The 23,328-nt window shown below is 45.3% G+C and overlaps 1 protein-coding gene across 2 annotated transcripts in view; it reads right to left on the reverse strand.

Moving 5' to 3' along the window:
- Positions 1-425: 425 nt before the first annotated feature.
- Positions 426-23,328, reverse strand: part of F13A1 (coagulation factor XIII A chain) — a 163,747-nt gene continuing 140,844 nt past the window's right edge. For both annotated transcript variants that reach the window (XM_004753663.3, XM_004753664.3), the window contains exons 13-15: positions 21,593-21,753; positions 8,298-8,434; positions 426-2,169 (exon numbers count right to left, since the gene is read on the reverse strand). In XM_004753663.3, coding sequence (XP_004753720.1) covers positions 2,016-2,169; positions 8,298-8,434; positions 21,593-21,753 — 452 coding nt within the window. In that variant the 3' untranslated portion in view covers positions 426-2,015. The remainder of the gene's footprint in view (positions 2,170-8,297; positions 8,435-21,592; positions 21,754-23,328) is intronic.

Raw genomic sequence — 23,328 nt, forward strand, 5'->3', positions numbered from 1 at the left:
AGTTTCTGGAAGCTGGTGTTGAACTAAATACATTTCCTCCTTTGATGAATGTGGCTAATAAAATGAAAAAAGAGCAGTGAGGAAAGCTAACTAACTGTGCATGAGTACCTATAAAAGTCATTTCCTTTAAAGGAGAAATGCTTGCTTTCCTAGCCAGGGTAGGTCATCTACTGCTAAGGAAGGGTGGTTTCTTGACCACTTGTGGTTAGCAGTATGTTGCGTTGAAAATTAAAAATGTTCACTTTGGGGTACCTGGTTGGTTCAGTGGGCTCTGCCTTTGGCTCAGGTCATGATCTCAGGGTCCTGGGATTGAGCCCTGCATCGGGCTCTCTGCTCAGCAGGGAGCCTGCTTCCTCCCCTCTCTCTCTGCCTACTTGTGATCTCTGTCTGTCAAATAAATAAATAAAATCTTAAAAAATGTTCACTTTTATGCAGATGCAAACACAATCACATTAACTTTATTTGAAGCTTTGATTACATTCTCGTTAATAAGCATATAATTACATGAAGCCAGTTTAACCATATAGCAACATGCATTTCATTTTAAAATTGGTTATTGGAAAGCTCGGCAAATGCTGGGATTATTAATTACTTAATAGAATTAGATATAATGCACATAAGGAGGTGACCAGCAGTCCTCTTGGGTCGCTGGTTCCCAGAAGAGTCTCAAAGGCTTAGAAATGTGGTTATGCAGATCAGAAAATTTCATTCTGGCTTCTCCCACTTTGTTTTTGGTTTTGCTAAGAATCATACCTTAGGCATATTGATAGATAATTTTGATCATAAATCAGCCTTGCAAATAAACAGCAGGGGGCCTTGCCAGTTGGAATCTTGGAGCATAATACAAAGGATGTCAGCATCTTCTGTCATTGGGTCTGCGTTAGCACTGGCTACTTGCATGATGGCGTCTGTATTACCTTTTAGCTTCTGAGTCCTAAGCTGAGGTGATATGAAGGACACTCATATCACATGAGGGATATGAAAGACAACAGGGAATTAGTGGCTGCCCATCTTTCTATATGTCTGGACACTAAGTCTGCCAGATTCTTCAACTCATATGGCTTATTCTCTCTCTAAAAATGTACCTGGGCTGGCATCAGTGTGTGAAGGAGATGATCCCAGAGAGACAGATGAAATATAATCACTAATAAAAGAGACTAATTCCTCATTTTTCCTGTCCCAAGTTAGCCTTGTTACTTCCTAGTCCTGAGGCCCCAAAAGAGTTAAAGTAAAGGATATTGGTTCCTGCTATCAGGCCACAGTGTGACAACCCTTATAGAATGCACCATAATACTGCATTATTTAATAGATCTGAGTATTGCACCTGCTATCTTATCTCCTCTTAGGTGATTAAGTTTCCCACAAATGCAATTTTTTAATATGGGGCCACATCTTCTCACAAGGTAAATCTGTGAAATTTGGCAGATAGTTGTTTTGCCGCAGGTGCAAGATGAAAGACCTTGCCCTGGCTTTGCCAAGAAGAAAAATGATGTTGTTCTTAATATCTGGGAAAAATAGTCTGACATAGGGCGCAGAACCTGATTCCAAAAAGGGAGTATAGAATTCTAGGGCCCAAATCATGTGCTTCTCTATCTTTTGGGGAGTATATTACCAAAAGGCTGTGTGGTAGATCAGAGTCTTGTTTTTACATGAAACCAGGTATTGAGCAAATCCCCTGGTTAAGAGAAGTCCTCTGATATTTGGAACTGCAGCCATTCGTGATGATAAATGATGACTTTTACTCTTATGAGCTATGAGAACTTAATTAGAGCTTAATTAAGGCTAATGCTCAGAATCCTTTGGAAGGTGGAGTGATTAAAAACTAACTTCCATATTGAATAGTCACACTGAAAAGTAGTCTTTGAAATACATGGCATCTCTACTCTAGGGCCCCTTGTAGTCCTGGCTGAGTCTCCACACCTAAGTTAAAGCAAGAGCTATTTTTTGCATAAGAATTTCTTTAGCCAACACTACAAGAGGCCCAGTACTCAGGTCCGTCTCAGCTCCCTGTGCATTTATTCAGAAGGTTGTCTCTGAATCTGCAAATCCAGCTCGCCATACACATGTCTCAGGGCGTCACTGGTCATGCTGGCTATCAACTTCCGATGGCCAGACACCCAGGGTCGACACACTTCTTCCCATTGCACGGTGGAGTTGGGCTGAATTTCACTGTAAGGATGATAAAGAGAGGAAAGGTTTTACTTTGCAGAGAGGCAGATCCAGTTCCCCACCTTAACCAGGAAGTAGTGAGAACCCCTGCTTCCATCACAAGCTCTTTTTCTCTCAGTTGATGATAGAGGAGACAGAAGGGCTGATTTTACCAGTTCTAAAACAAATGAGGTCCCTAGATGGGGATGTGCCAATGACAGACTCATTGGGTCATCATTCCTTCCACTTGGGTGCATCAGCTGGCATCTGCGGCCACGCAGTAGATATGGTCCATCCAGTGCCTGGTGAAGGGCTGAGTCCCCACTAGGCATGAGTCACCTGAGGTCTAGCTTATACCCCAGCCTCCACAGTAGCTTCATGAATGTGACTGATATTCCTGGGCTCATTTTGGGTCACTCTAGTTCCTTCCTGAATTAAACTCCTATCTGAATCCCCAGCTGCCTTTGCTGAGGTCCAGATATTCTAATTGGTTCTTGTCAATCCCTTTGGGATAGAGCTTATTCCCAGGCCTAAGATCTGGAACATAACCCTACCTGCTGCCAACGGATGGAGTGTTTGCATGCTCCATAATTCATAATCCTGTTTAACCACCAAATTGGACCCCCCTGCCCATGCACTTGTCTGCTATTCAATTGTATCCATTCTGATAATGGGGCTGGCCTTTAATGGTTCTGGTGTTCTCATCTCCCTCTGAAGCATATGCTCTGAGATTTTCCTAAGCTTCATGGCCAAGCCCACTCCAGTGAATGATCAACCAGGGTTGGGAAGATTTAGGCTTCTCTGGGGTGCTTCACATATATTACACTATGGAAGCGTCAGGCGGAAGTTACATGCAGGTTTTACAAGCATGATAGTCCCTCGAGGGGGTACCATTTGACACACTGAATAATTAAGAAAAATGGAGGAATAAACAAGTGAAGCAATTTTTCCAAGATCACACAGCTGTGAATGGGCAGAGATGAGATTTGGACCCAGGTTGTTCTGATTCCCAAATCTATGCTCTTTCTATTATTGTATACTGTATTTCATACTATAGCCTCCATGAAGATGACTTTTCTGATCTCTGTGCTAGCTTTTTTTTTTTTTTTTTTTTAAATAAGAAAGACAGATGCCCTTTTATTCAGTACTAAGAGCTTCTTGCAGTATTGTTCATAGAGGATTCCTGGTCTCTGCTCACTGATCCTCAGGAAGAGCATGTAGTGGGCAGCCTTGCTGGGGATCTTGAGCCAGCACTTCTCTGGGAGGACATTAGGGAGATGAAGGGAGACGACCATAAGTGCCTTAGACAGAAAAGGGACCTGTTTTCATGGGGATTACTGAGGCACAGCAGGTCAGAATTGGAAAGGACTTAGAAATCACTTAGTCCAGCTACCTCATTTATAGGCAAAAAGGATGAGATCCTAAGGAGACTTATGGAATCTTCCACATTCATAGCCTGATGGCCCAGACCATGGATGAACAAAAACGTGCTGGGGAAAATGAAGAGTGTACTCATGCTTAGATATGAGGAACGTGCTGTGCAGAGGAATTCTGTGAATACATCCCTAGTGGAGGGTGCTTCCTACTAGTACCATGGAGGGACAGATCAAAGGAGCTGGGGATGCTGTAGCTTCAGACTGGAGTGGTGGTTGGAGGGGTCACGAGGGAGAGGAAGTGCCAAAGAAATTCTGGAGTGGTTCAAAGGCCTCAGCTGTGGAATCCCCTATTTGCCCAGAGGGGCCAGGGCCATAGAGCATCACATTAAACACAGCCAAATTTCAAGGAGAAATGGGGGCCACATACCTGTGCTTGACCTATTCTATGTAAAGTTAGAACCCCCAAATCTCCTCAAATAGAGCTAAAACGATATCTATTTTAGATGGCAGTGGATGTGCAACCTCTGAGCTAGATTTCTAAACCTTAGAAATGTAGACACTAAATAAGAAATCCCTTTCACTCTTCTACCTGTGTTCAGGGAATTGGGAAAGGCATCTAAGGCCTTGGGGACTCCTCTCTTTGGAACTGCTCCGGGCATGGTCTCTGCCACTGCAGGTCTAAATGTCTCAATTAATTTGGTATTTGCTAATTCTCTTCTTTATTTTTGTTCTTTATAAATGTGGTCCTATAAATTATTTTCACCCATTATATAAAAGCCAAACTGGGTGAAAAGTACACACATATAACCTAGATAGGTATTGTTCAAACTCAGTAAGTTGATTTTATGATTCAAGGGTTGAAAAACATTGACCTCATCGTGTGTTTCCTTGCCTATATAAGGCAGACACTACAGAATATTGAATAGAGTGTGGGGGCACCTGGGTGGCTCAGTTGGTGAAGTGTCTGCCTTTGGCTCAGGCCATGATCCCAGGGACCTGGGATCAAGCTCCATATCGGGCTCTCCATTCAGCGGGGATCCTGCTTCTCCTCTTCCTCTGCATCCCACTCTGCCTACTTAGGCTTGCTTGCATTCTCTCTCTCTCTCTCTATCAAGTAAATAAATATTGAAAAGATGAATAGAGTGTGGAGAGGGGTGAATTATTATTTGTACTGCACTTAGAAACATGGCATATATGGCAATCGCCAAGTGTCATTTAGATTTGTATTACTGTTGTTGCTATAATTACTATTATTAACACAATCACCCTGTGGTGGTTGTTTTCTCTGCCTGAACTCTGCAAAAGAACCAGGAAAGTAAGTTCCTCCTGCCTGTTTGCAAAGAAATGGTTCTTTTGTCCTTATTTACAGTGATTAATTCAATATGAATACATGTTTCAAGATATTTATTTCTCAAGAGCTGTGCTATTTTTACCCTGATCCATTCGTTCTTTCTTCCCTGGTTTCCCCAAGTGATCAATCAGAAACACTTTGCAAACTAGTTGTCTTGCTTCGGGATCTGGCCTGGGGCCATGTAACGCAGGTGACTACCTCAAATAGAAACTATAATCCCTGAGCTTCACTTCATTATTGACTCCCACTCACAAACTCAGCCCCATAATAATATTCACATACTTATCTCATACATGTATAGATGTCTACTCAAGACTGTCATACAAAGATACTCATACATGAAGATGCACATGCATGTCTAAGTCTGCATTTATTCAAAGATGAATATGTCCAGAAAGAGAGAAGAATCACTCACTCATACTGGTAAGTAGAGTAATACTGGAATAATCCTATTTGCCTGAGGATAGATGTTGTGATAAATGGTTCTCAGTTAATGTGCTGAGCTATCAAGATACACTGGCCATTTATCATCTTGAATGCATACAGGCAAATGGGATTATTATTACAATAAACTGCAACTATCTATGGGTTGTTCTCCATGTGTCTAGCCCTCAGCTTCTGTCCTACTAAAGAAACTCAAAATTAAAAAAAAAAAAATCACAAAGTCGGGGAACTTTTCTCTCGAAATAACTTACTGAACCCGATCATTTTTTAAAGACAAAAATGAATCTGGAAGATGAATTATTTGATGTTCTGGAAGTACCAAGTACAGAAACTTGAAAACTGAGAGTCTGTGGGGGCAGCACTTTCAAGCATCTGAGATAGGTGGGAGGTGGTGGCAGAAGGCAGGAAGGTGAAGCATCTCGGAGCACAGTTGGCACGTACCCTGAGCAAAGAGTGAAACACCAGTGCTTTCCTCATTCCTAGTTCAATTCCCTACTCTCTAGCTCTTGCCTTCCAGGACCCCAGCTTTGAGGTTGACGCCCTTTGTCTTCTAAGGCCCTGGCAGGACTATGGGTGGATATGTGGGGGTAGTGATTCCCTTGACTATTCAAGATGTGTATCCTAGAAGGGAATACAATCTTGTGAAAGATTCTGTTTCTACACATTGCTCTTTTTAAGGGTCCAAGTTGTTACATGGATCTGTCACTCTTAGATCATAGCTTGGCAGCACTGGGTACCCTGGAGTGCTTATAATTATCTGACAATATGGATGTGGGTGCTGGCTGGCTCAGGTCTTGGTTGTGAATGTGTGTGCTGGAGTCAGGAGGAGACAGGGTAAGTAGTGCTCTCTCCAAAGTCCTAAACAGAACCTAGATCGTAAATATTTTCCGTCTCAAGTTCTTTCCGATTGTTGACAGTCTCAGAGAAATAAAGCTACCCTTGCGTTGGAGAGAACCACCCCCTGCATCTGGATTCCCATGAGAGATTGAGGACCTTGTTTTCTGTCTGTTAGCTATCTGCCATAGCTGTGTTGGAAGTAATGACAAACAGTACCTTAAGGAAGAGTGTGGGCAGGGCATTTGCCTTGTGTCCATGTAAGGGCTGGACTCTTCCATCCTTTCCATGATTCACTCCACTTTGCCCTACTGCAATGTCAGATATTACCCATAAGCACCTGGACACTCCACCCACTTAGAGCCCTGTGTATCCCAAATGGTGGGTCATTCCACTGTGTGAAGATTCATCTTTCTTCTAATACACAGATTGTCCTTTTTCATGCATTGGTCTGTGATCAAGGGGGGTTTTTGCCAGAGCCAAGGTGTGCTGGTAGCAGGAGGTTCTAGTACCCGCAGATGAGGTTTCTAGGGTTACCGTTTGAGAAGGAAAAATTGGATGCAGCGGGGGGTTGTTCTGAGGAAGAAACGTGTTTCACTTTGCCTGAGTGATTCTCGCATCTGATTCGAGTGGGAAGGTGTGAGAAGGGGTGAGTGAGGCTGTCGTTTCTGACGAAAGCAGGGCTATCACTGCTGACCTCTCCCTCTCGCTAAGGATGATTTCTAATTTAATTCTTTTATCCCTTCAACGTTCTTATTAGCACAGGAAGCGTTGTTATGTTTTGTGCTTGCTTTTTTTAAAAAAAAGCACTCAAATTTTTTTCCCTGTTGTTTATTGCATTCACGGGCAGCAGGCATCTCTTGGACAATGGGATTGCAGAAGCTGTGAACACTGTAATTTGAAAGAAATGCAGAGAGCCCTTAGTGGGCAAATTGTTCTTTAAAGGCATCGTGGAAGGGGTGAAGGAGGCCTTGGCCTGGTCCCACAGATTCAGAGGGGGTAACTTCCAAAAAGAGTGTTAGGGAGATTCCTAACATATCTCGTCATCAGGCACTTTCTACAGCCTTCCACCTCCCCTTCTATGCTTCAGAAGTTCACCCCACAGGAAATATGCTAGACTGATTGATGCTGACAGGGACTTATTTGTGGTAGAAATGAAAGTATTAAGCCTCAAAGATTGGGATCCATTCTGGGTGTCACACTTTAAGAGGAGCACAGATGACCTGGAGTATGTGGGAAAGCGGCGGAAGCTAAAGCCATGTTAGGGGTCAGGAGAGGGTTAGAGAAGATGTGACAGTTGTTTGCAAATATTTCTAAGGCACCAGATGGAAGAGAGATGGGCTTTACTCTGTGCTGACCCAAATGACAGAATTAGGATCACCAGGTAGGATCAGAAGGTAGAATTGTTTTTGAACAATGAGAGCTACCTGACTGTGGAATGGGCTGTCTTGTTGGGGGACACTCTTTGTCAGCAGAAGTCAGAGAAGCTGAGCCACTATAAGGCACAGTCTGATGGGACTATATGTGAAAGAAGCAGTTCCATTCATTTTATCACAGAGCCTGAGGTAGTTATTGGTCCCCTAAATAGAGAACCAAGACTGAAACTCTTTAGGCACCCCTTTATTTTACAGAAAGCAACAGTTCTAGAATGCTTGTATCAGGGAAATCTGGAAGGTGGATCTGGGAAGAAAGGACCCTTGAAAAGGGACATCTTTCAGCATAATATCTGACACAAACTAGGTACTCCATGTATATTAGTAGAATTGACACCTGAGGAGGTGGTATGGCAGAAGGCTTGAAACTTAATTTCTGAATCAGCCACCCTGAGGCTGAATCTGGGCACCTCTTATAAGCTGTAAAACTTGGGGCAAACCAGCTGACTTCTCAAAGCCTCTGCTCCCCAAAGGGTGATGATAATAGTACCTATCTCATTAGGGTGGTCATAAGGATTAAATGATGGAAATGCCAGCCAAACCAATCCTACTTTTATCCCCTGAATCCTAGAAATGGCCAATAAGAATGCAGCAGCTTCTCAGACATATTCATCAGGTATTAGATGTAAGTTTGGAAAAGACAGAGAAAGCTACGCCTTCCCACAGTCCCACATCCCTTGTCACCTTCTCAGTCCCCAACCCACACCTTACCGGAACATCTTCCTCCTTGGCTTCAACACTCCAGGACCATCCAGGTGTATCCACACATTCCTCAGAGTTTCTTTAAGAGGATTGGTGAACTCAACTGTCACCACCATGTCAGAACCAACCATCCTGGCGCCGCGGACCTAAGACAGGAGTTGGAGGAGAATGCAACTCATTAGCAGCACATAAACGCTTTCTGCTCTCCTGTGTCCTTAGCCATCTTCACTTTTGCACATTCTACAGAATGGTTATTTTCTGGCAGTAGAACTTGTGTGATGAGGATAGCTGATTGCTTTGACTGGGGGATACCTATTGAGACAAAGATGGAAAATTACTAATTAGGATCACACTCTTTTCCTCATTATAAAAACCACCCTAATTAGAGCTCAGGTTAATAGCCGTGACCACCAGCTGCTCTTTCTCAGCAGGAGGTGGAAGTGTATTTGGTGAAGCAACACATTTCCATGGTGAGGATGGCCAGGCAGACTCTGCTTCTGGACAGGTATCAAGTTTCCTACCAGCACACAGGGGATTCCTACGTTCAAGAGGAAGAAAACGCTCCAGGGGGTCTGAGCCTTCTCACCTTTAGGTACACTAGAAAGAAATATGACCAAAGAGGGAGTCTTAACTGTGGAACTTAAAGAAAAGTAATTTGGATACTAAGATAGGCAAAAAAAGACTTTTCATCTGCACTTACAATGTCTGAGTCCAACAGAGTCTAAGCCCTTTGTTGGCAAGTTTATCTATGACAAGTCTCAGAAGTATCAGGTATTTGGCAAAGGATCTCATGAGGTGGCCAGAGTTCAAGGTCAGTTCAGCACTTACTAGTAGTGGGGCCTTGGGTGACTTCCTTAACCTTTTTGAGATTCAATTTTCCTGTCTCTAAGACTGGACTCATATTCCAGTGGGATCATTGATGTGAAATGCTATTATTATTTGCTCCTAGGCTGTGTTTACTAGGTCCAGGAATAGTACTCTTTCCTGACACCAACACGATGAGCTGGAAAATGGCCATGTGGCTCTGAGGTTGGTTGGTTTGTCTGTTTAAGAGATAATATGTGCCAAATGGATAGATCTGACTAACCTCTACATAATTTGGGAGATAATAGTAATAGTAATAGTTCCTACCTCGTGGGTAGAATGGGATTATGCATATAAAGCAATAAACACACTGTAGGACACAAGGCAAAAGCCTTTATAGCACATACTGTTTTTGGAGTAGCAATGCTCAAGGTAGTTTGTTTTATTCACCATATATTTAGTGTACTTTCAACTCCAACATCTAGCCAGAGCCCAACAAATATTTGTGAAATTAGGTTAACTGCTTAACAGTGGAATTTACGGACTGAGTTTCCTATGTAAGGACTCAGCCATTCTTACACCTTATTTCTTTAAGTGTCATATACTATAGAAAAAAAAATCATATGGAAATGAGCCTTTCTTATGAACAGAGGAAAAGAGGAAGGACAATTTCCAGAGAAAAAGACTCTCACTGACTGACTTTGCAGTAAAGAACAAATCTTCATGGGCTTTACTCTTTAAGACACAGTTTGTGTCTAAATTTACATCTATGGAATTTTAAAAATCTATGGGATTATGGACATTGGGGAGGGTATGTGATTTGGTGAGTGCTGTGAAGTGTGTAAACCTGGTGATTCACAGACCTGTACCCCTGGGGATAAAAATATATGTTTATAAAAATAAAAAATTAAAAAAAAAAAAAATCTATGAGAAAAATGAAAATTGCACCCAATTCTCCATGTCTAGTACATTCAAATCAGTATCTGCTGGGTGGGATGTGGGGAGTGGTAGGGTCAGAGGGATCAGGTGTAGAACAGACAAGGATCATGGTGCTGACCACAGCATGTGTCATCAAGAGAGCACAGATCATGGCCAAGTGGTTTCTCCAGGGCTTCGCCAGTGGTCTTCAGCCTGCCATGCACACAGAGTCACCTGGGGAACTTTAAAATCACAGAGGTCTAGGCCCACTTCCAAGCAATTAACTGAGAATCTCAGACGGAGCCTATAATAAGTTTACTCTAAGCACTCCTGTTGACTTCTAGGAGTCAACTTAGCAAAGTGCTCCCTGGGTGAAAATCTCCGATATAGAAAAAACACTTAGAAGACAAGCTGAAATTTTCACCCTCCCCTTCCCAATGTCCTGATTCTCTCAATATATAGGTTGGAAGTACAAAAGTGCTTTATGACTGCTTTATGCTTTTCTCTTAGTTTAATTTTTGAGTGTTGCCAACATATTTTTCCTAAGTTGGCAAAAAAATTTCAGAACACTTAGATTTTTAAATATGTAAGATAAAGATAATATTTACAAAAGCTGTCTGAATTGGAGAAAGTGGGGCTGCTTCAGAGACCCTATTGGTAAAAGTCTGATCACTTTAATTTCAGGGGGGGGGGATATTTTGTAGCCATCTGCTGTCTTCAAGGCATGCTATTTATTATAGGTATGGACAGAAGCCCCTTACAAAAATCTGGTAATAGCTACTGATCCTTCCTCAACACAGACACACAAATACAAGACACATACACCCCTCACGTGTGGTTTTTGGGGATTCATAACAGACCCAGAAGATCTATCCATGGACCTCCCCAGGTTCATGGGCTGCAGGTGAAAAATGATTTCCATGTGTGAGGCTAGCTCTACAGGAAAATTCCTTCACTGTGGCAAGCAAAGTGTACCTTTCCAGGTCACTTTTGACAGTGTTGGGGAAATTAAGTGTTTGAAAGTCTGGCCTCTGTTCTTTGGGTCTTCATGGATAGGCTTTAGATTTGGCCATGATTGGAAAATTACGCCTTCTCACATAGTGCCTCACCATGCCTAACCAGTTTCCCTTCAGATGTTATTTCTGTAGCGGCTGCTTCCATGGGTGTGTAAATATTCCCTGGGCTTCCCCAATCCTGAGTAGGCAGGAGGCCAGGGAGAAGTGGGAGGGTAAAAGGAGAGGTCTCTTCTCAGGTTGTAGAGTGTTTCTTTTGCAATTAACAAAGACTCAGTGTCCCTTTCCTGACATTCCTCTCCTGCACCCAGAATGTAAACTTCCTCTGCCTGACTACTGAGATGCTAATGAACCTTAGAGACTCAAACCAGCCAAATAGAAAAGCCTGCCTAACAGTTAACATCACTGTTTCTGTGTGGGAGACTAAGTGGAGATATGTTCCTCCCTTCTTTTGAGGAAAACGGACATAGTATTTTCACAGTACGTGTGGATTGAAGCGAGGCACCATGCTTTGGTATCTGCCAAATGCTGAGAAGACCATTGTAGATGAAAATGTCCAAATCTAGTTCTTTAAGGAACCCACACTGCTCCCTTTTCTTTAGTGCTGCAAAAATAATTCCCTATATTGTCATTGTATTTCTGAATTTCTTGCTTTTGCAAGAAGTTAAACATAGGGAGCCTTGAGCAATCCAGAGGTTAGGTCAGGAAAAAACTTTTATGTGGACTCGCTTATGAGAAGAGTAGCCATTACTCAGCCCAGAGAAAAGGATAAAGTATATGTCATTCTTCATGACATCAAAGTCTCTTTTATGTGTTTGATAGTCCTTATTGTTCTCAATATTCTATTTAAAATATCTTCTTTTAAAAAATTTAAAAGATTTTATTTATTTATTTGTCAGAGAGAGTGAGCGAGCAAGCAAGTGCACAAGCAGGGGGAGCAGCAGGCAGAGGGAGAAGCAGGGACCCCAATGTGCGACTCAGTTCCAGGACTCTGGGATCATGACCTAAGCCAAAGGCAGACACTTAACTGACTGAGCCATGCAGGAATCTCTAAACTATCTGTTTTTAGGGCACCTGCATGGCTCAGTCAGTTAAGCGTCTGCCTTTGGCTCAGGTCATGATCTCAGAGTCCTGGGATCGAGCCCCACATCCAGCACCCGCTCAGCGGAGAGCCTGCTTCTCCCTCTCCCTCTCCCTCTGCCTGCCACTCTGCCTACTTGTGCTATCTGTCAGATAAATAAATAAAATATTTTTTAAAAATCTGTTTTTAAATATCGACTTGGGTATGATGCTTTCCTAGTTAAACATTCACCAATACTGACATACTGAGTTCTTGTCTTTTGTAGGACTTCATGATAATGAGTAACTATTTTGATTCTTCGGTGAAGGAGAAAGTTACTGATAGGCACACGCACACACACACACACACACACACACACACTGATACTCACTCTTTAATCCTCACAACCTTATGATGTAGACACTATGAGTCTCTGTTTTCCAGAGGAACTGAGGTGCAGGGAAGTGAAGTAAGTTGTTTGAGTTCGCATGGATAGTAAGTAGGGGAAGTAAGAGGGAAGGCAGGCGATCTGGTGCCCGTCGTTGCTCAACCACACCCCCACGCGGACTCCGATGGGTAGCCCTGATAATAGCACCGCGCATAATTTTTAGTGTTTCTTTCGTAATGCAGGCTTGTGTTTCACTTACATTATCTTGTTTCATCCTCCCTACAGTCCTCTTTATGGGCTTGGGGGCAAACGTTATCATTATCTTCATTCAATCGACATCAGTCTGACACTTAGAAGATTATCAAAGAACCCAAGTGAACGGCGCTTGTAAACGGGCAGAACCCAGTGAGCAATCTAGGTCTTTCTGACTCCAAAACATTCCCCTGTAAGCCCTACATACACTGTCATCTCTGACAGTAAAGAGGCAAAAATAGTGACTTTTTTTTCTGATGGAAGTAGCTGCTTTATCTTCTGAAATCCACTGATGAAATCATTCACGATATTAGCTTAGGCTACCATTAAACTTCCAGGTAAGCACAGTGATTATAACCTGACCCTGAACTAAATTTAAAAATGTATGTATAACCCAAGTCTTTGTTTTTGACTTCATTGGGGAGAGAATCCGATTCCTATGCCAGAGTAAAACGTGACAAGGTAGCCCCAGGGCCTTGACACATTACTTGACGATAATAGGATTTTCTATTTAAGGTAAAGATAGAAATACAATTTTAAGAAAATAACTGGTAGCCTAAACAGAGTGGGATCATAGGAAGGTAGATAAGATTCATTATTCTTGAGGTTTTACCTTGTATATATGTTTCTTTTTTAAAATTCAATATAGCAAACGGGAAATGTATAGAGAAAATTATGTCTTAGGCACCCCAGTTAGCAGTGATTTCTCATTTTTGTTCTCAAATACAGGTTGTTCAGTAGCTGTTCCGAGCAGGAAAATGGAAATGCACACTTATAGTGGCAGGGCTCGCTCAGAGACCTCGTCTAGGATGTGCTCTCCAGGCTGATGGAGTGTGTGCACGGTCTGCTCCTCTGTAACAAACAGCCATGAATGGGCAGAGAATCAGCTCCCCGAGCATGGAAAACCATGGCTGGTGGTGCCCCATCTGGGAACCTTTGGGGTACATAGGCTACACCTGCTCAGAGCCCCTCAGGATGGGACCCCATAGACTCATATCCTTGTTTTTTCTCCACAGATTGAGAAGACAGTGCCAAGGGGGACCACTGCAGTGGGTGAGACACAGAACAGGACTATAGTCAGGGGGAGCTGAGAGAGCGCTGCACTCAGGCTGTAAAGACCAGGGGCTGCTGCTGTGTGACCTCGGACCAAGTCCTTCCAACTCTCTGGGCCTTGTTTCCCTGTGTGGTTCTTGGGAGGAAATGTGAAATCATCTGACAAAGCATATGAAACGTGGCACTTATTGAATCTAAAGGCAATTGATGTTTAGAGGGAGAATCTGAAATTGCCAGCATGACCACGAGAACTTCCTCACCCAGAAGTCCTCTTCTGCGGAAGGACAGAAATGGTTTCTCAGGTACTGGAGTAAAGAGCCACAACGAGAGAAGCTGCCAGCCTCCAGCAACACTTGAAAAAGTGGAGAAGCTCAGGTCCCCACACCCACCAGCCTCCCGGTGACCTATGGTCATCCTGGTGGTCCAGACATGCCGCAGAGTCATGGAGAACCCAAGGGAGGTTGGAACGGATAAATGTGCTTGGTTGGTGACATTGGAGGGTTCTATTGGCTAGGCTTCAGGAGACAGAACACAGTCTTCCTTCCTTCCTTCCTTCCTTCCTTCCTTCCTTCCTTCCTCTCTCTCCCTCTCTCCGTCCCTCTTCCTTCCTCCCCTCCCTCCCTCCCCGCCCCCTCTCTCTTTCTCCTTTCTTTCTCTCTTGCCTTTCTTGCCTGGCTGGAAAGTTTCAGATGTTTACGCTGTCACAGAACAAAATGATTTACCCAGTAGCTGCCATGGGGGCACTCATTCCTCAAGCAGTTCTGCAATTTTACCTTCCCTCCAGGATAGAGGCATGTGAATTGAGATGCTGGAGGAGCAGGGCTCAGGCACTCCCCACGGCATCCCTCTGCTTTGCTCTCCTCTGGTTAAAACAGGGGCTTTGGGGAGCATGAGCAGAGGGGGAATGGAGAGGATTCTATACTTAACCTCAGTAAGACTGCTGAGTTCCAGTGAAGAAAAACCAATAGTGTTTCAAATCAGAGCAGATGTGGATGTGAAGACCGTGCTGGGGTTTATCTGTGCAAGTTAGGCAAGGGCACCCCTTTTTGCAAGTTAGGCAAGGGCACCCCTTTTTCGGGGCCGATGCTGCTCCCTGTATGGTACAGCAGGAGGTGAGTGGGTTGGATTTGGTTTCCTCCCTGCATTCCCCATCCCCAGGCTGGGTTATCTGCACCAGTGTTGGCCGGGAGTGGGGCCTGCCCAAAGGAAGATCTCAGCACTCTCCTGGGCTGGAGGTGGGTGACACTGGGGACATTTCCTGTGGGACCTGTGTGGTCCTCAAGGCTGCAAGCCTAGAGGACATTCCGCATGTTGATTTCTATGAGTCACTTCCCTTTGTTGGCCCTGAGCTAGAACAGCCAACCTGAGCCTGAACAGAGCCACAGCACTTCTGGAGCTGACTGAGGGCAGCCACTGCTAGAAGGGAAATCAGCAGTCTCTCCCCATTTCAGAGAATAAGTCAATAAAAATGTTCCCGGTGTTGAGTTTTTCTCTGGTATTTTTTTTTTTTTTAAGCATTTGCTACAACTTATTTACAGAGTGCACACCGAATAACTATTTGTTGGATGGATTGAATACCTGCATGTATAAATGTGTGACTGGCTAGAAGGGAGGAATCAAAGGGAAGGAAACTCTTTCAGCCAACGGAGCAAATAAGCAAGGAGCACATGCCTGTTACCGTCTTGCTTGCGAGGCTCTTGCCCAACACCTAGTGGGGACTGGGCCCAATGCGGCGTGGGAGGAGGCAGGGAGCCATGTCAAAATGGTATCAAAAAAAGCTTGGAAACTCTCAATTGTTCTCATTTTGAATGCTTAGATGATTTTTTCCTTTAAATTTGGGGGTGCCTTGTGTTCATGGTTGTAATTAATTTTTTTATTTTATGTTTTTATTCTAATTCCAGTTAGTTAACAAACAGCGTGATGTTCGTTTCAGCTGCACAGCGCAGTGATTAAACACCGACACCCAGGGCTCGTGGAGACAGGTGCACTACTTAATCCCCATCACCTGTTTCATCCAGCCCCCCACTCCCTACCCTCTGGTAGCCGTCAGCTTGTTCTCTATAGATCAGAATCTGTTTGTAGGTTTGTCTTTCTCTCTCTCTCTTTTTTCCTTTGCTTGTTTGTTTTGTTTCCTAAATTCCACGTATGAGTGAGATCATATGGTATTTCTTTTCTCTGATTTATTTTGCTTATATTCTCTAGCTCCATCCATATCACTGAAAATGGCAATATTTCCTTCTTTCTATGGCTAAATAATATTCCATGATACACACACACACACACACACACACACACACACTCACACACACACACATCTTCTTTATCCATTCATCAACTGAAGGACACGGGCTGCTTCCGTATCTTGGTTATTGTAAATCACGCTGCCATAAACATCGGGATCATGGTTGCAGTTTTTTTTTAATCACACACACAGGAAGTGGTTATGTTTTCTCCTAGCAAAACTGTCCCTGGTTCATATGAGGAAATTAGTTCTTTCAGTGTATTGTGACGTCCTATAAAGGCTGCAGGACGGGTTCCACGTGACAATACTACAGAGCTGTTTTATGATGGCACTTGGATGAATTCGTTTCCCAGATCCTGAATGGAGATCATCTGAGGAACACGGGAATGTCTTCTCTCTCACAGTCTCATGCCGAGCACTGCAAGAGTGGTCTCCTTCCTGGGCATGTTCCCCAGGGAACAGAGCACACACTGCACACCCGGTGATCGATGCCACCTGGTGAGGTTACGTTTGCTCTAGACCAGAGGGCCACATGCTACCCGAAGCAATTCTCAGGGGTGCACCTGCTGGGTGGGACCAGGCATGGAGGAAGGCAGGGGATATTTATCAGCAACTACCAGGTCCTGGTGTGGGCTAAGTATTCTCACAAGCATCCCTGATGTTGATGCTCACAACTTGGAGTTTTGCATAGGATTGTACTGAGTAATAACTAATAATTATTCATAATATTAATTTAAAGAGTAATTATTATTAATTAAAATAAGAATGAATAATTAAGTGTTATTCATTCTACAAAAGTGGACTCAGAAGTTCAGAGAGACAATGTGTGTGAGACGGAGAGAAAGGAAGGGGAGGGGGAGGAGGAGGAGGAGGAGAGAAAGCAAGATGGTGACCAGGTGTGAGTGGTGCTATGATTACCATGATTTCTTGCTAGACTCTTTATGGGGTTATTTCAATGATCCCTCCCAGAAACCCAACTAGGCCTGGACTCTTATCGGATCCATTTTACATAGAAGGAGGTCAGTAATTAGCCCAAAGCAGCTCACGTGGGATTATGAATTCAGGCAATCTGACTCCAGTCTTTGAAGTCACTATGCTGTTCTACCTCTCTCCAGAGGGACTGCTGGTGTCCCTCCTGGAGTTCTCATCTATTTGGCTAAAGAACCTGAAAATTGAAGCCTTCACTGGTAATGGAGAACTGAAGAAATCCACCAGAACTGTTTCCACGTTACACACCACAGATGGCAAGCAAGCCAGTCTCTAGCCTGCAGAACAGCCAGATTCCCTCCACGTCCCCGTCCTCTCCAAAAAGTAGCTGTTCACTAAAAATCAAAATGGTGAATCTTTTCTTGACTCACAGCATCTTACAACTATCAACACATGAGAAAAACTCCATGTCTGATTTAATAAAACATACTTTTCTCTTCAAAATATTTTGATAGCACAGATAAAGAGCTGCGTGCTCATTAAAGTTTAATGAGTGTCTCTCCCTGCCATTTTCCACATGAGGATCAGACACTATGACTCACGCATGGTGGATGCCGGGAGTAGTTAACTGGGAGCGCCATTTAACCCAGTCTCAATCTCTGTTTTCACAGGGACACATGCTGCCCCAGACGGGGTCCATTAGGGTAAAGCACACCTCCGCTGACCTTCCTGCTTTGAGAGTGACATAGGTTCAGACAGGTGGGAGCAATAGTGCTCCTGGTTGATCTTTATTTGCTCTAAAAAGGGAGGGAGGGAAGGATAGGGGCACACCGGTTGCCAGGTGACTCCAACCTCAAGGCAAAGCTGGGGTCTCCCAGAAGAGGGCAGTGCCTTGGACAGAGGTTTATCTTCACTAGTGTCCTGCTGCCTGCCTGGACTCCATCCAGGGCAGGCCTTCTTGATCTTTCTGTAGACTGCCTACCGCTCTCCTTGCTTTTGCTCCCACTCTCTCCTAGCCTCTGGGATGGTCTCTGCACCCATGCCTGCAGCCTGAGATGTTATCCGTTCATTGAGGATTGTCTACTGTTCTACCACCTTGAGTTTTGGTGCCTCGACCTGATGTGATCTCTCCTTCCCAGAACAGCACACACCGTCTGTTAAGGCCGGCACTTTCCATGGAAGTTCTCATGTAAGAGCAATGCAGCCTTGGGGTTATCTGCACAGACTTCCAGTCAGAAAGACCCCACTCCTTCCCTGACCAGCATGTTATTACAGTCATGGACAGAATAGTGACCATACTAACGACGGCCACCTGATGCTTGGTGTTTACTGTGTATGGGGCATTAGGCATCCATCAGCTCATCATATACTCACAACAACCTGTGAGGTGAGTATGGCAATTTGCAGACGAGGAAAAAGAAGCTATGAGAGATTCAGTGACGCGTCAAGGCTCACACACATGAGAAGGCAGGCTTTGATCTCACAGCGTTTGGTCCCAGAACCCATTTTTTTTTTTTAAATCATGATGCTACCACCCACTCGGGGGCTCTGTTTTCTCATCTGTAAAATGGAGACTGCAATAATGCCCACCTCTAGGGTGGGCACACGGACTAACTAAGATAATACCAGAGAAGTATAATAATCGAGAGCTCGGTGACTCCTAGCTGCTGTCATTGTCATGACCACAGGCCGGTCTCACCCCTCTCCTGCCCCAAAGTGAAGGGGGGGATGGCCAAGTCCTCCTAACACTTTGTCTCTCACGCAGGGTCACCCTGTGCCCAGCATTCCTCACAGGGACCTTGAGAGGGTCTGTCCACTGTGGGCCTGACCTAGGCTCAAAGAGATTGACAAAGTGTTCTGCCTCTTCCTAGAATTCAGGGACGGGCATCCTAGGTAACTATGGACCCCTTCGCCATTGTGCTTTTCTGCTTTCACGGCCTTTACCCCTTTGCCAACTCCTGCTTTAGACAAGAATTCAAGCCCTCTCCCCGAGGTCTCCTGGGCCAAGGTTCCTCATAACCTTCTCTTTCTCCTCTCCTCTCACTTCCCCCTCCCCTCCTCTTCCATCCGCCCCTTCCCTCGCCCCTTTGACACCTCCCTTCCCTCCTCCCCTCCCTCCCCTGCTCCTCTCTCCTCCCTCCCCTTCTCTCTACTCCCCCTGCTTCCCCCTCCTCCACCCGACCCTTCTCCTCCCTTTCCCACTTCCCTCCCTTCCTTTTTGCCCCTCCTCTTCCTTCCTCTCCCCTGCTCCTCTTCTCTCCTCCCTTCATCCCTACCCCCCCCAACTTCCTCTCCTCTCCTCTCCTCTCCTCTCCTCTCCTGTCCTGTCCTCTCCTCTCCTGTCCTGTCCTCTCCTCTCCTCTCCTCTCCCTCTCCCTGTTTCTCCCTTCCCTCCTTTTCTCTATGTCCTCTTTCTCTCTCTCAGTCACTCTCAGGACGATCAGTAGGCCAAGCAGCATCCCAGATCCCCGGCCCCGGAGCCAGAGTTTCTGGAACCAGGGCCCCCTACAGCTTGGTGACATCTGGGTGGCGTCAGGCTGTGAGGTGTTTTATGAGGAGCACCTCTTCCCTTGCTTGGATTTAGTTCGTCCCTGGGGTTGGTCTAGTTAATGAGGTTAGTGGTTGAGGGGCAGCTGAGGTGACGATGTTCCTGCCTCCTCTCCTGAACGAATAGCACTGGGCAGCAGCCAGGATCTCCATCTTGCTCTGGCTGGAGCCCTGGTCAAATGGCCCCGCCTCTAAGTAAGTTTCCTTCAGTAACAGCATCTCCCATACCTTTATGGAAATAAAAATTAAAAAAAAAAAAACAACCCATAACTCTTTTAAAGGACGCTGCTGTTTCCCAGGTCACTCCACTTGTGGCCAAGGGAATTTCCACTCTGCCCCAGGGGAATTTCACTGCTCTTTAGGTAAACCCAGAAGACAACCAACAAATAATCTTTCACATTAATGATGTCTCAAAGATGAAAGGTATTAGTTTCCTTTATACATCCAGCTTATTGTCAGGGATGCGATTAAATTCTATCCTATGCTGTGGCTGGAGCATCCCACAGCTTGGAGGGGCTCTCTCCTGAGACCTTCACAGGGACAGCGCATTGGTTCTTAATGAAGTGGGCCCCGCCTCTGGTGGGGCAGGTCTCTTAGGGAGCACCTGCCATTGTGGAGGGACCCTGGTTACAGGACAGGCACCTCTCACTACTGAATGCCCGTCCTCATTCCATTGAAGGCCCCCCGGAGGAGCCCTATCCCTCCCTCCATTTGCAGCTGTTTCCTGTTCTGCCTGAAGACCCTGCCTGACCTCATTTTTCAATTATCTTCTCAGGCCTCTTGTGTGGATGGTACTGCCGTGGGCTGTGGGCGGTGCCTGAGGGGGAAGGCCTCCTGATGACTTAAGCCTTTCTCAAAATGAAGGACTTGGGCTGTCTGGATGGGCACGGTCTGTCTGTGCTTGGTAAGCCCCGGCCTGGGGTGACTCGTTCGTTACATGGCAGTCCTCTCGTGCCAAGTGCGCAGCACTAGACCCATTGATGGCTGCCCCGCTGAATGAATAAGCTTCACAAATAATTCACAGCAAAGGATTAATGAAACCCAGGGCTTACCGTCCCCTCCACCCCTGCCACCTCTAGGGCCATTTAAGATATGCACAACTTGGTAAACTTTGATCATCCCTTTAGAAGAATGATGCTTACCGTCTGTGCTAATATTTTTAATCACTTTTGGAAAAAAAAAAAAAAAGTTCTCCAGCACCTTGGAGTAAGGCTGACAAAAGGTGCCCTACCCCAAGGACATGGATGGAGGCCTGGGTTTCTGCTCACAGGACAGAAAGGTGTCTCAGGATGTGGCTATTGATGGTGCTAATGTTCCTCCAAAGAGGGAGCGAATAGGTTGCTATATTTGTGTTCCATTTTCATCCATCCTCAGCCCTTCTCTGTTAAGTTTCTTCAAACAATTTGGGGAGAGATTTCTGGTGGTAAATGGAGTGACAACGTAAGAACTATGAGGCAAACGGGCAAAATAACCATATGGTGATAGAAGTCAGGAAAGTGGTTCTCTTGGTGATGAAGGAAGGGGTTATTGACTGGAAAAGGCATGAGGGAACTTTCTGGAGTGTTGGAAATCCTCAATGTCTTCATCTGACTGGGAGTTGCCAAGCGTCCACGTATACACAAACCCACTGTCGCCAAGCTGACATGTCAGTGAGTGCCTCCTACTGTATACAGTTATATCCCAATGAAGAAGATTACTGTCCCAAAGGCAGGCAGGACACAATCCCAGTGGTTTCCATTTCTTGCCATGCCTGACCCACTTTACTCTGGAGACACTGAAATTCTATCTGCATCCATTACACATCTTTATCTTCCTCCACAAGTATGTTTATACCCACAGGTTATATTTATATCTGCAGCCACATCTATATATTTAAATCTGGAGAGGAGAGGAAAGTGTTATATGTGTGTGTCTATATATAGGATAGTTTACTTCTTTCAAAGAACAGGAGGATCTTAGGCCCCTCCCCACCCTTTTTTTTTTTTGTTGAGCAGGACACACACACACGTGTGCACGCGCACACACACACACACACGAAGTATCACTGACTGCCTAATCAACAACCTTGCTTTCTCCCTTGCCTGAGGTGGTAAAACTGACCTTGATAACGAGCTGGGGGATGATCAGCATGGTGGACTTCTGCTTGGCCAGAACATCCTTGGTCTCATTGACACGCGCTGTGACAAAGAAATGTAGGTACGCTTGTTCCAGCAGCTGGCTCATGTACTCGCCTGCTCTGATCAGCACCTCCTCTTTCTTGACTGGCAGGAGGAGAAACAAACACACAGGGCATCAGGACCTGAGTGAGATCTGCTTGACTTTGCCCAAGTGCCCCGTCCTCTACCCCATCGGGATTCAAGGGAGCAAAAGGACCCCAGCATCCACCAGACACAACCAAGGTGAGGGACGAAGACTCAATCGAGGACAAAGTCTCCTGCCTTTTGGATAAAACAAGAATGTGCTAGAAATTTTTTAAAAAATATTTATTTATTTATTTATTATTATTATTATTTTTCAGTGTAACAGTATTCATTGTTTTTGCACCACACCCAGTGCTCCATGCAATCCGTGCCCTCTCTAATACCCACCACCTGGTTCCCCCAACCTCCCACCCACCATCACTTCAAAACCCTCAGATTGTTTTTCAGAGTCCATAGTCTCTCATGGCTCACCTCCCCAATTTAGAAAGCCTTACTAGAGAACGTGTCAATTTTTCCAAACGGTGCTTTTGCTGTTGTAAAAATGCAAAGCCATGACAGGCCTGTTCAAGATCAAGGACAAAGGGGTTTTAACTGTGGCTGTTTAGACTTGACCAGGAACAATCCTGGGATGACAGATATGGAGCTGTGAAACCCAGGGTCACCAGTCCATGCCCTGCCCCCTCATGCTACAAGAAACCTCTCTCCCAGGCCACAGGCCACCCTTGAGCAGAACTGTCAACTACCCGAACCTTCTCCTTACAGCTCTTCAGCTTTTCTTTCCAGCTTTTCCTGTACCACGCTTACCTGATTTTTCCATTTAAGAGAATGAAGCCTATGAAATCAGTTTTTACCTGAGGCATCCGGCTCTTTCCCATCCCATTCCTATTTGCAACGCAGAAGACCTCTGTGCCAAATGCCCGTTTCCTGAAGTCACTGACATTATCTTTTTGGTGTTGAGGACAGGCCAGGGAGACTGGCACTTGGAGGCTGGGGAGTGGTCCGTGCTCCCCTCCATTCACCATCTGGGCTGAGGGTGGGAATGCTATCTTGTGGCTCTGAGTATAACAGAGAGGTCCTGTTTGGCTGCCCTGCCCCCTTTCTCCATCACTCTCATTTCCCACTGCTCAGCATTCGAGGGAGCAAAGAGGCCAACCCGGGCAGTGGTATAGCACCTGCTGCACCTGCTCAGAGTCAGGTGCTAGTGTGGCGTGGACTGCCGGCCCTGTAGGGCAACGTGTGGTGATGCCTCCATCCCCGTGCCCAGAACACAGGCTCTGCAAAGGCTCACAGGATGCAACATCTCCCCTACTGCTTCCCTGCCCCATGTCTGCCTTTGGCCGAAGATTCCTCCTCCTTGTGGACGTTATTAAAGGGAATGACTCCCAGCATCCATCACTTTACATGAAGGTGCAGGGCATAGTCAGTCCCCAGTCCTGAGATGAGGACAGGATACTGTGTAGGGTGAGCCGGGGCGCAGGGAAGGCCCCTGACTTGCCGGCCCACAGGCGAGGGTGCATCAGCACACTCATCAGCGGCTTCAAAGACCCTTCACAGATGAATAGGCACTGTGACATCTCTAGCCCCCAGTGAAGTAGAGTTTACGAGGCTGGGGTCCACGCCTTATTTTACAGGTTC

This window comes from Mustela putorius, unplaced genomic scaffold (genome assembly GCF_011764305.1).
Source record: "Mustela putorius furo isolate JIRA1106 unplaced genomic scaffold, ASM1176430v1.1 tig00003870_pilon_pilon_pilon, whole genome shotgun sequence".
Taxonomy (NCBI): Eukaryota; Metazoa; Chordata; class Mammalia; order Carnivora; family Mustelidae; genus Mustela; species Mustela putorius.